At 34.3% G+C, this 13,319-nt stretch overlaps 1 protein-coding gene across 1 annotated transcript in view; it reads right to left on the bottom strand.

Annotated features, from left to right (window-relative positions):
* LOC116623158 (dachshund homolog 2) overlaps positions 1-13,319 on the bottom strand; it is a 259,182-nt gene that overhangs the window by 113,099 nt on the left and 132,764 nt on the right. Inside the window, exons 4-5 of the mRNA XM_032390087.1 lie at positions 5,691-5,826; positions 2,482-2,565 (exon numbers count right to left, since the gene is read on the bottom strand). Coding sequence (XP_032245978.1) covers positions 2,482-2,565; positions 5,691-5,826 — 220 coding nt within the window. The remainder of the gene's footprint in view (positions 1-2,481; positions 2,566-5,690; positions 5,827-13,319) is intronic.

The following is a 13,319-nucleotide window of genomic DNA, read 5'->3' on the forward strand; positions in this document are numbered from 1 at the left end:
AATGCAACTGTAGAAAGAGAAATTAGAGAATCGATTCCATTTACAATAGCACCCAAAACCATAAGATACCTAGGAATAAACCTAACCAAAGAGGTAAAAGATCTATACTCTAGGAACTACAGAACACTCATGAAAGAAATTGTAGAAGACACAAAAAGATGGAAAAACATTCCATGCTCATGGATCAGAAGAATAAACATTGTTAAAATGTCTATGCTACCCAGAGAAATCTATACCTTCAAGGCCATCCTGATCAAAATTCCAATGACATTTTTCAAAGTGCTGGAACAAACAATCCTAAAATTTGTATGGAATCAGAAAAGACCCCAAATCGCCAAGGAAATGTTGAAAAGGAAAAACAAAGCTGGGGGCATCACGTAGCCTGATTTCAAGCTATATTACAAAGCAGTGATCACCAAGACAGCATGGTACTGGCACAAAAACAGGCATATAGACCAATGGAACAGAATAGAGAGCCCAGATATGGACCCTCAACTCTATGGTCAAATAATCTTCAGCAAAGCAGGAAAAAAATATGCAATGGAAAAAAGACAGTCTCTTCAATAAATGGTGCTGGGAAAATTGGACAGCTACATATAGAAGAATGAAACTGGAACATTCCTTTATAGCATACACAAAGATAAACTCAAAATGGATGAAAGACCTCAATGTGAGACAGGAATCCATCAAAATCCTAGAGGAGAACATAGGCAGTAACCTTCGACATTGGCCACGGCAACTTCTTCAAGATAGAACTCCAATGTCTAGTGAAGCAAAAGCAAAAATGAACTTTTGGGACTTCATCAAGATAAAAAGCTTCTGCACAGCAAAGGAAACAGTCAACCAAACAAAGAGGCAACCCACAGAATGGGAGAAGATATTTGCAAATGACACTACAGACAAAGTGCTGATTTCCAAGATTTATGAAGAATTCCTCAAACTCAATACCCAAAAACCAAATAATCAGATCAAAAAATGCGCAGAAGATACGAACAGACTCTTCTCCAAAGAAGACATACAAATGACTAACAAACACATGAAAAAATGCTCATCATCATTAGCCATCAGGGAAATTCAAATCAAAACCACATTGAGATACTACCTCACACCAGTTAGAATGGCAAAAATTGATGAGACAAGAAACAACAAATGTTGGAGAGGTTGTGGAGAAAGGGGAACCCTCTTACACTGTTGGTGGGAATGCAAGTTGGTACAGCCACTTTGGAAAACAGTGTGGAGGTGCCTCAAAAAATTAAAAAATAGAGCTACCCTATGACCCAGCAATTGCACTCCTGGTTATTTACCTCAAAGACACAGATGTAGTGAAAAGAAGGGCCATATACACCCAAATGTTCATAGCAGCAATGTCTGCAATAGCCAAACTGTGGAAAGAGCCAAGATGCCCTTCAACAGATGAATGGATAAAGAAGATGTGGTTCATATATACAATGGAATACTACTTAGCCATCAGAAAGAATGAGTACCCAACTTTTACATCAACATGGATGGGATTAGTGGAGATTATGCTAAGTGAAATAAGTCAAGCAGAGAAAGTCAATTATCATACGGTTTCACTTGTTTGTGGAACATAAGGAATAGCATGGAGGACATTAGGAGAAGGAAGGGAAAAATGAAGGGGGGAGGGAATCGGAGGGAGAGATGAACCATGAGAGACTATGGACTCCATGAAACAAACTGTGGGTTTTACAGGGAGGGGGGTGGGGGGATGGGTTAGCCTGGTAATGGGTATTAAGTAGGGCACGTACTGCATGGAGCACTGGGTGTTATACAAAAACAGTGAATCATGGATCACTACACCAAAAACTAATGATGTATTGTACGGTGACTAACATAACATAATTAAATTAAATTAAATTTTAAAAAGTTAGCATGACTTTGAAATTCTTACTCTCCTTACCTTCTTTAAACTGATATCCTAAGAAAAAAACTATATACTGTGCAGAGATGATACATGTACCTCAGTGGATCAAAATCTAGTTTGACATCATATCTATCAACATTCTAGATAAATACTTGATTGGAGTAACTTCCTAAGCTTTCATTTGAAATGCCCAAGTAAGTATATATTCTAAAAATCTCTTTTGATTGTTGGGGGAACATCTTTTCTCCATTACAGCAACTCAGTTTTTCAAATGTAACTATCAAATGGTGAGTCATTTAAACATAGTTAAAAAAGTGCATATATAAGTCAGATGTTTCTGATCAGGCATAATAAAAGGGCATAAAGTGAAGTTTCCAACCACAAGCACAGAAAAACTTCAGGCTGATATGTAATTTATTAACATTAAATAAACAAGCTTCAGGTAAGTGTATTTTTTTTTTACTACTAATATAATTTATCTAAAGCCAGTATAAATTTATTCTGTTTAGGAAATGTGGTTGCAAGATACAGCACTGGCATGTTAATTCAGTTACTATCTAATATTTATATGTCCAACAAATAAGCAAAAATCATTTTACCTTTATTATCCCTTTGGAATTTTTTGATGGTTGGTCCATTATCCTGATCAACAGTAAGTTCCTCTCTATTGTTGGGCATCATAGCTATAAATAAAAGATAAAACTGAGTAATTTTCTTGCAAAACACCCAAAAGAAAAGTAGAAAAGTATTATATAAATAACTATTTTACTCCAGTAACAACTAACATGAATTGTATACATCTCTATCTGAAACAGTGGAATCATTTGTGTTGGTTTGATGATTATGTAGTTTAAAAATCAATAAACTGCTCAATCATGTGAATTTTTAAAGTGGAATTAATATATAGTGCATATATAATTGCCCACATATTTTTTTAAATCATTTTAAATGTTTGCTCTTTTAAAATTCATATGCAAATTAGCTATTTACCTGCATAATTAATAATATAGTTCCCAAAAGGTTTCCAGAAAGAATTTATCACTTAATTTCATGAGTTTAAAATCATTACAGATAACTCACTTTATTGAGTTTTTTTTTTACAAATACATATAGCAAAATTAATAGGTAAAGTATAACTTTCTGGTAATTATTATAAATGCTTTTTCACAAACCATTTATATTGAAAAAGGGAAAAGCATGCCAATTTTCATAGTTTATCATTTAATTCTCTTTTGTTATATTTTTTTATATCATTATATTGCTAGCGGCTCCTGGGTGGCTCAGTCAGTTAAAGGTCTGCCTTTGGCTCAGGTCATGATCCCAGGGTCCTGGGATCGAGCCCCATGTCTAGCTCCCTACTCAGTGGGGAGCCTGCTTTCCCTCTCCTCCCTGCTCATGCTCTCTCTTGCTATCTCTGTCTCTCTTTCTCAAATAAATTAATAAAATCTTTTAAAAAACATTATATTCACAGACCTGTATCTCTGAAACAAATAATACATTGTATGTTAAAAAAAAAAAAAAAAGAGGAAGAAGATAGCAGGAGGGCAAGAATGAAGGCGGGGGAATCGGAGGGGGAGACGAACCATGAGAGACTATGGACTCTGAGAAACAAACTGAGGGTTCTCTAGGGGAGGGGGTGGGGGGATGGGTTAGTCTGATGGGTATTTATTAAAGAGGGCACGTTCTGCATGGAGCACTGGGTGTTATACGCAAACAATGAATCATGGAACACTACATCAAAAACTAATGATGTAATGTATGGTGATTAACATAACATAATAATAAAAAAATAAAAAAATACATTATATTGCTCTATAAATAAAATATGGTCACTTTAAACCAAAAATCCTCAAACTTTTTTTTCTTTTTTTGTTTTAGACAATCTCACAATCATGCTTGGACACCTGGGAATATGCATAGACAGCCTAATTACTGCCAATGGAATTAGAAATGTTTTATGTGGTTGATATATTTTTTAGAATATTATATTGTTTTAGAAATATTTGATTTTATTTCTAAGTGTAAGATACTATTCCCTTAAAATATATGTATCACATAGTATATTTCCCTATGTGTTCTGCTCTTAGCCAGCCCTCAATAAATAATTCTCTCTCTCCCTTTTCTCTCTCCCCCACCCCTCATTAATACAAAGATTATCCTGACAGAATAATGTGTGTTTTGGGTTCTTGATTCGTTAATGGTATCTGGCTCTATCTGCTTTTCTTGCTCAGACTCCCTTAAATCAGTTGCACACGGTTGTAACAACCAGGTAGTCTGTGTCCCAAAAGCTGTGATAAAGTAAAGCTAGAAGACCCATCACCTCTTCCAGGAATTGAACTTACTCCCTTAGGGCACTAACCTCAAGTTCTAGCTCAGTGGTTCTTAACTCTGGTTGCACATTAGAATATCATGAGGAGACAGTGAAAATCAAAACAAAGCAGTGCTGCCAGGCTCTATTCCAGACGAGGTAAATCAGACTCTGAGCATGTAACCTGGGCATTCGTATCTGTAAATGTTCCACAAGTGATTATAATGGGTGCCAGATTTGAGACTCATTGCGCTTACTATGAGCCACAAACAATATATAATATTGACAGGCTAAATGAGACTTGGATGAATTTCCAGAAGGGAGAAATAATCTTCATCCTTCCCCAGCACAAATTCAGAAACTAACGCCTCTGCTAATCCCTCAAATTCCTCTCCTCCCCACAAAAAAAACAAAAAAACAAAAAACAAAAAAACATTATTTTGGAGAGGCTTAAAGCAATCACTGTTATGGTGTATAAAAACTTAGAGTTCATATAAAGAACAATTTTATAGAGTAAGACTAAAAGAGGAACAGAAATCATTTTTCCTAAAGGAAATGGATATTTAAGAAATTGGATTGTGTAGATACAAAAGATTAATAAAGATTTTACCTATCTCATTTAGTTCATAATTATTATATACTAGATGAGAATTTGTTACAACTGAATGCACTTGGTAACATCTGTATACCTGAGTAAAATCAGACAGCAAGGGATAATAAACAATCAAGGTAAAGCCACATAGACAATAAGAGTGCTTATCACTCACATTTCCTTAGCACTTTAAACTTCTGAAGTGTTTTTCCACGTATTATTTCATTTGACCTCACAAAAATCCAGTGCATTAGGCATGGCAGTAATTATTTCCATATATTAGGTAAAGAAACTCATGATGGTTAAGTGACATACCCAGGGTCTCATAGCTACTCAGTGCCAGAACTATGGCTAGATTCAAGTCTCCAATATGCCACATCACTGACAATACCATTATAGTCTTTCTGGAATAGTGTCTATGGTGTAAGGCTTCTGAGATAATAAAAAAATAAAGAAAGGGAAAATATTAAATATTTTTGATCCAAATTATTGAGATTGTAGCAAATTATATCTTGATTCACTTTTTAATCACTCTTAAATGATCAACTGTTTAAAAGATATTTTATCTTTCATTATTCAAAGATGCTGTGAATGTAACAAGTGTATTGTATCATGTGAACTGTTAAATATCAATACGTTGAACTAACATATAGTCTACAAAAATCCCATCGTATTGTTCTGATGGAATCCAGTGACACAGTAAATGAAGACCCTTTCAGAGAAGAAACTTCTAACACTTTAAGTTTCATTTTGTTGTTCATATTGCTTCAGCACTAAAAAAATGACCACTTCAAAAAGTCATTTTTATTAAGGAGGCATCAACCCCCCAGCTCTCCCTTTTCTATTGACTAATGAAGAAATTCCCAAAAGGATATCTTTTAATTCTTTGTTTTAGATGAGATACTTACCCATCCTCTCTGAATGGCGATCCATCTGAGAGGGAGAGCTGGACACACTGCTGCTGGGGTGGGAGGAAGTCTGACTCCCAGGATGATGATTCTCTTCCAGAGAGGGAACAGGAGAAGGACTCTCTGGGATCCGTTCCTGACACAAGGAAAAACAACAGTAAATGTCATCTGTTCACCAAGTTTTTCATGTTGGTTGAGTCCATAATATTTGAAATGTTGACCTCTCAGTTATCCCAAAAGCATGCATGTTCATGATACTTGGTCTTAAACGTGTATCTTTAGACAAATACATATTTTTTGTTCTTTTAAAATTAATGGGATATTATGAGGGCTAAATAGGAGAACGTGAAAGGGCTCAGTGCCATGCTGGATATATGTTAGAGGTTCAAGAAAGGTTAGTTTCCATTTCCTTTCCTAGAAAATTCAGGAAGAATTATGAACATAGGTGTGCAGTGAAGATTACTGTTATTGTAAACTCTTAAATTTATATAAAGTATATGCCAAAGCCTGGAGGGTGATCCTACTCTCTAAAGAAGATCTTCCAAAAGTAAACACTTGAAAACCTAGGAATAAAACTCACACGTAGTGGCATCTGGTAAATATTGAGTCTTTCTGCACAAATAAAAATTATGGAAACTATGGAAACAATATACATGCACTCTATCAGACCTTAGGAATTTATGTTGAATTCTGCCAGCAAAATGGTTTGGTAGTCACAGGACACAATGATAGGTTTTCCAAACTAACACTAAAACCTGCCAATAACAATTGCTTAGTATTATTTAGATTTTTATAGTTTTAAATAATGAATTTGAATAAAAATAAAACATTTATTTTACACACCTTTACAGTAACTGTTATAGTCCTCAAGACTTTTGTGATTATGAATATTGCTATAAAACTCTGAAATTATTCACTATGTTTATACATCACAACTTGATGAATAAATCTGACAATCATTCAATTAATTCAATCACTAGAAGAACCAAATTGCTATGTTTATGCATATATGCAATAAATGCGACAGGGTAATAGACATGCTGGGACAGAGAATGTTTGTTCTATAAAATATTTAGTTCATCCATAATAAATTTCTTAAATATTCTAATTATCTGTAATTACAACATCAGTATTCTAATCATCATAACATTAAGAATTAGTTTTTCAAATAAGTACTTGTACATTTTCACATTGATTTTGCATGAGAGGCCTAAAATTTATAAATTCCCTAAAGAAAACTGTTGTTTGTTTAAATACAAAAGTAATAGCACGAGAGTTAAAGCTTATTATTTCATTAGCAGAAGTTAACATTTTGCAATGTCTATCATTGTAGCAGGCAGAATAGTAGCAGGCAGAATAGTGGCCCCCAAAATGGCCACTCCACATCCTAATGACTGAGACCTATGAATATGTTGCATCACATGTGAATATGTTACATCACATGGTAAATGGATTTTTCAGATGTGTTTGAGAACGTTGATATAGATAAATTACACTTAGAGGCAGAAAGGGAAGGTCAGAGGAAGATATTATGGAAGAATAATCAGAGAAATGTAACCTTTCTGGCTTTGAAGATGGATGAAGGGAACCAGGAGGCAAGAAATGTGGGTGGCTTCTAGAAGGTGGAAAAGCAAGGAAATAGATTCATCCCTGGAAGCTACAGAAAGAAATGCAGCCCTGCCAACACCTTGATTTTAGCTCAGTGGTGTCTATGTTAGACATCTGACCTACAGAACCATAAGAAAATAAATTTGCATTGTTTTAAGCCACTATGTCATATTTTGTTATAGTAGAAATAAAATACTAATACAATCATCAATATAGTTTTGTTTTTAAATGGTGTTTTATATTATTGTTTAACATACAATTAACATCCGATAATTTTAATAAAATGAATAGTAGACTTTGAGTATATTAGCTGCAATATTATATCCTAATTAAATACTGATAATTATAATAAATTTATGTTACACTTCAAAGGCTCTATAACTGTTGTCATACCTCAAAAACAAATGTTTTAAGACATAGAAATATACATTTCATTTATATTTACTATACAGATAAATATCTAGTTGTAACACTACATGTACAGTACAAAATAAAAAGAAACATATAAGCAAAGCAGAAGAAAAGAATCAAGTTTTTATTTTCTAAATAATTACACTTGTATTCCAGAGTGATGGTATGGGGATAGACAGCAAGGTATATACAGCCTTTGTACCACATTCTTTTACTTTCTGAGAAGACTAGTAGTTCATTGATTGTGAAATTCAACTTAAACTGTCATGATCAAAAATAAATTCTTTAAATAGTATATGTACACAAACACACACCAATGCAAGGATTTTTATATATAAGGTCAAAAAAAAATTTTTTTTTTGGCTTTCACTGTCCTCAACGATTCTATGCCAAAATATGTATATAAAGTGTAGAACATTCAGTGTTTGTCTTTGAATTGTAACATTGAAAATTTGTTGAAAAAATATGTAATTCAATGAACTACATTTAGGTTTCATGGGCATCTGAATGAATGGACAGGGACAAAGTACAGCAGTTACTAGACAAAAATAGAACTGAGCAAAAAAATCACTGTATGGTGACAAACAGGAATCATACACACAGCAATATATGCTGCCATAATAAAAATGGAAAATTTTTAAGTTGTTTCATAAAATTGATGGTTTGGAAAAACAAGAGAATCCAACTGACAATGATACTTGCTCTTGTCCACTCTGCCTAATAAAAAATGAAAGCTCATTTTGAATTTTTTTAAAAAGTTGAAAGGACATCTACACAAATAGAAAAATGCTATGAAAATGAGAAAAAATACAATACTATAAAGGAAGATCCCCCCAAATGCTTAAAATTAGTAAAAGATCAAATAATATTAACTCAAATAACTTACTCTTCAACTCCTTCTTTGACATTTTCAACACCATATTAAGTGAAACAATAAACTAACTTTGAAAAAATGATTTATAATGAAGTACTGTATGGTGACTAACATAATTGAAAAACATGATTTAGAGTGACAGTAACATTTTTTTTTTTTTTTTAAAGATTTTATTTATTTATTTGACAGAGAGAGACAGCGAGAGAGGGAACACAAGCAGGGGGAGTGGGAGAGGGAGAAGCAGGCTTCCCGCGGAGCAGGGAGTCCGATGCGGGGCTCGATCCCAGGACCCTGGGATCAGGACCTGAGCCGAAGGCAGACGCTTAATGACTGAGCCACCCAGGCGCCCCAGGAATTTATTTTTTTTTAAAGATTTTATTTCTTTGACAGACACAGCGAGAGAGGTGGGAGAGGGAGAAGCAGGCTTCCCGTGGAGCAGGGAGCCCGATGTGGGGCTCGATCCCAGGACCCTGGGATCATGACCTGAGCCGAAGGCAGACGCTTAACGACTGAGCCACCCAGGCGCCCCTAGAGTGACAGTAACATTTTGCATAAAGTAATATATCTGCTTTAAGATTTCATTGCCTGCACTTTCCAAATTCAATCAAGGTTCAGTTCATTGTTATTGTTTTCCTACGGCATCACAGAGGTCAGACTTTTTTCACCATGTAAACTGTATTATATAAGTTCAGTGCCTTATATTGATTAAGAGTTAGGTGGGTTTAAAAATATATATATAGGGGCGCCTGGGTGGCTCAGTCGGTTAAGCGACTGCCTTCGGCTCAGGTCATGATCTCGGGATCCTGGGATCGAGCCCCACATCGGGCTCTCTGCTCAGCGGGAAGCCTCCTTCTCCCTCTCCCACTCCCCCTGCTTGTGTTCCCTCTCTAGCTTTCTCTCTGTCTGTCAAATAAATAAATAAAATCCTTTAAAAAAAAATATATATATATATATATATATATCTGTCTAGAGCTGGGAATGTTTAATTTCTCTTAAATAATTAATAGTTCTATGAACAATTTCTTCTTTGCAAGTAAACAGATCCATTTTTCATCCCTATAATCAGTATGTATCTATTTAGCTACTTAACTGCAATATGCTTTGGTTCATTAGGTGGCTACTGTTGTGTCTCAGCCTAGTTAAAATTTCACAGCAAGTTAATCTGTTTTATTACAAATGAGAACACAAGTGATAATGTCCTCATCATTTGCCAAATACAGGGTTAACAGTATTTGCAACAAATCAATAGGGGTATTTAAAAAGGAAAATTGCAACTCTAAAACCCCAATCATTTTTAGTCATTGATGACTTAATTTTATTTGGCATTTATGATTTTACAACCCTGTTACACTTCATGTATTTCATTTGGGCCCATTGACAACAGCTGTAGCTCTTCTGAAACACTACAGGTCTTTTCCAGATTCAAAGTAGCAAAGGGGAGACATTTCCAAAATTGATACATACTTACCCAATCAAATCCCCATTTCCCCTGCAATTAGTAAAATTATCTGTAATAATAACTCAGATTCTAGCATATGAGTATAGCTCAAGGCTTATGCCTAAAACGAAAGAAACATTACAGAAAATGTTGTTAATTAGTACATACTATCCCCTCTTCTATCATACTTTTCCCCTTTTGGGACGTATATATCACAAATGGTCAAAGGAGACATTCATCATATTAAATCATTTGAAAGTACACTTGAACCTTAATAAAAAATAGGGTCAATGCTTAGAAAATTCAGTTTTAGACAAGGTTTAACACAGTCAATTTGGTTTAGGATTTAGTATATTGGCAGTAAAGTATCAACTCTGCCCATTTTCATGCAGATCCTTTATTTCATCTCAATATATTCCTTTATGTCCTTGGAAATATGGTGGTATACATGGAATGTATGAAGTACTAATAAATGCATATTAAACATGTATTTAAATGTATGTGTACATGTGTGTAGTTGCCTTTTACTAACAACTGTATCAATCAATGTTAAATTGTTACCTCTGACATTTTATTATATTATTATCAAGTATTCAGTGTGATTATGTATTATATAATTTGTCTTTTTATTTTTAATTGCAATTCAACTCTCACTGTAATTATGCTTCCAAATGCTAATCTATTAATGAGTTCCTAAAGGATTTAATGGCATTTCACTACTGAGGAGTGGCTTTTGGAAGTTTGTCTGAGTGCTAGATATTTTATCCATGCATTTGTCTTGATATTTCATATTAAATTGATGTGCTCCTTCTTACTGTCACCAGAGTTCTGCAGAAACAGAACAGATTGTAACTTGACAGACTTTAATAATGAAATCAGGGACAGGGAAATGAAAAGTTTATTCATTGTTGCTGCTAACTTGGGTTACTACTATTCCTGAGGAAGAATATGAGGCCCAAATTTGGTTTCTGAATAATATTGGAAACTTGACAACTTATGGATCTTTATAAATCAGTTTAAGAATTAGTCTGTGGGGGTGCCTGGGTGGCTCAGCCAGTTAAGTGCCCGACTCTTGGTTTTGGCTCAGATCATGATCTTGGGGTCCTGGGATCAAGCCCTGCATTAGGCTCCATGCTTAGCAGGGAATCTGTGGATTCTCTCTCCCTCTCCCTCTGCCCCTACCCCTGCTCATGCTCTCTCTCTAAAATTAATAAACAAATAAATCCTTATTATAAAAAAAAGATTTAGTCTGTGTTCCACAATCACCAATTTACAATTTTATTAAAGTTAACATAAACAAATATGGCAGGTTTTTTATGAATTAAAAAAAAAAATAGGCAGATTGGGGATGCATCTGGAACATGTAACCATGAAACAGTCCAAAATCATAGGCATACCCTGCATGTGATCTATGTTATATTAGGGCAAAGGACCCTTATACATCTTCAATGAGATCAACTTGTTCTGGAAGAGGCCGACAACTTAAGAGAATCAGTCATAATATCTGTTCATAACTTGCAAATGCCCTTGAGTGGGAAAATGGATAGTTCAGTGGGAAAATACAAGGCTTCCAAATTATGTTTTGGGCTTGGACCTCGGCCATCCACGCAAACAAACACACACACACACACACACACACACACACACACACACACACCTCAGTTCTCACTCAATGCATCTTCACCTTATGTTCTAAAAGACAGTAATTGCTTTGTCTTTCCATAGAGCATTGTTTTTCTTTTTCAAGTTTTATTTAAATTCCAGTTAGTTAAAGTGGAATATTAGTTTCAGGTATAGAATTTAAAATAAAGACACAACTAGTGATTTTTTTCAGTGGATTTAAATTATCATAAAAACCCTCTCTGTGTTGATTAACTTTAATACCAGATGTTCACATGTTAATGCCACTGCCTTGTGACCACTTCCTATCAATTCATTAATTGCCAGCTGCTCGGCCAAACAAAAAGCAGAGCTAATCAGATGGTACTGGTAAACAGCCAAATAACAGTTCCTACTTAAATTTCTCAAATTTGTTATCAGAAAAAACTACGGCACACTGATATTACAAAGTATCCTATGATGTATGGAATTGTTGAATCACTATACTGTACACCTGAAATTAATATAACACTATGTTAATTAACTGTAATTAAAATAAAAACTTAAAAAAAGCTTCCCACAAAAAAATAAGGTACTTAACTGTCAAATAGGAAATAGATTTTCATACCAGTCAGGTATTTTACCCATTTTACTCTCAGGATTTTGCCACACTCAGTAATATAACTGAAGGATAAATAGCCTTGCAAGCCTAATGATCATAATGCAATTTCCAGTTCCTGCTATACCTATATTAGTTATTAGATACAAATGCTACTAGCTGAGCCAATAGTAAAGGAATCTGAGGTGGAACTAAAGAATATGTGCTTGGAGTAACAATATTCCCAAACTAATTTTTGACAAAAACAAAAACAAAAACCCAAAAAAACAAAACAAAACAAAACAAAACAACAAAACATTTGTTTGCAACCTGTCTTTTCCAGTTTTGGAATTAAACTCTGTATCACTAATGATCATTTATGTTAGAAATACTCCCCAAAGTTTAATATCCAATGAATCATTATTTTTAACTCATTCATGCAACAAACATTTTTTAGTGTCTAATGTACCTATTGGGGATGGAACGAAGGTCTATCAGTATTTTCACATGGGATGTAAATGTTCATAGTTCAAACTAAAGACTAAATAATCCACACATATACATTCAAAGATGATTTAAAATAAAATACAAATCAGATCAATTTTGGTATTAGAATAGACACTCCTCTCCAGTCCCCACCAGATCCCTGACTCTTTTTTTTTTTTTTTTTTTCTGCATGGAGATCAAATCAGCCATGACAGGTGAACAAATGCTCTGTAGAGGGAGGGCCCAATACCTGTATATGCATCTAATGGTGGGGGAACCCTTGGTTCTGCTATTAAGAGTTATACAGAAGAATGTATATAAGGGAAGTTACTTCTTTCTCAGGCTAGCTCTTGGCCATGATATTGGTTTCTACTTATTAGTATCTCTATATGGATCCTTGAGTATAAAACATAATAAAATAGAATAATATTTGCTAATATATACTGACTACTAAATGCTAAACAGTGTTCTAAGTGTGTTGACAAGCTTTGTCTCATTTAGTCTCATGTTAACACTATGAGGTAGATATAATTACTCTCACCAATTCACTGGAAGATGAGGCTAACTGAGATACAGGTAGATTAATTTGCCTAAAGTCATATAACAAGGAATGGT

This window comes from Phoca vitulina, unplaced genomic scaffold (genome assembly GCF_004348235.1).
Source record: "Phoca vitulina isolate PV1807 unplaced genomic scaffold, GSC_HSeal_1.0 scaffold57, whole genome shotgun sequence".
NCBI classification, from domain to species: domain Eukaryota; kingdom Metazoa; phylum Chordata; class Mammalia; order Carnivora; family Phocidae; genus Phoca; species Phoca vitulina.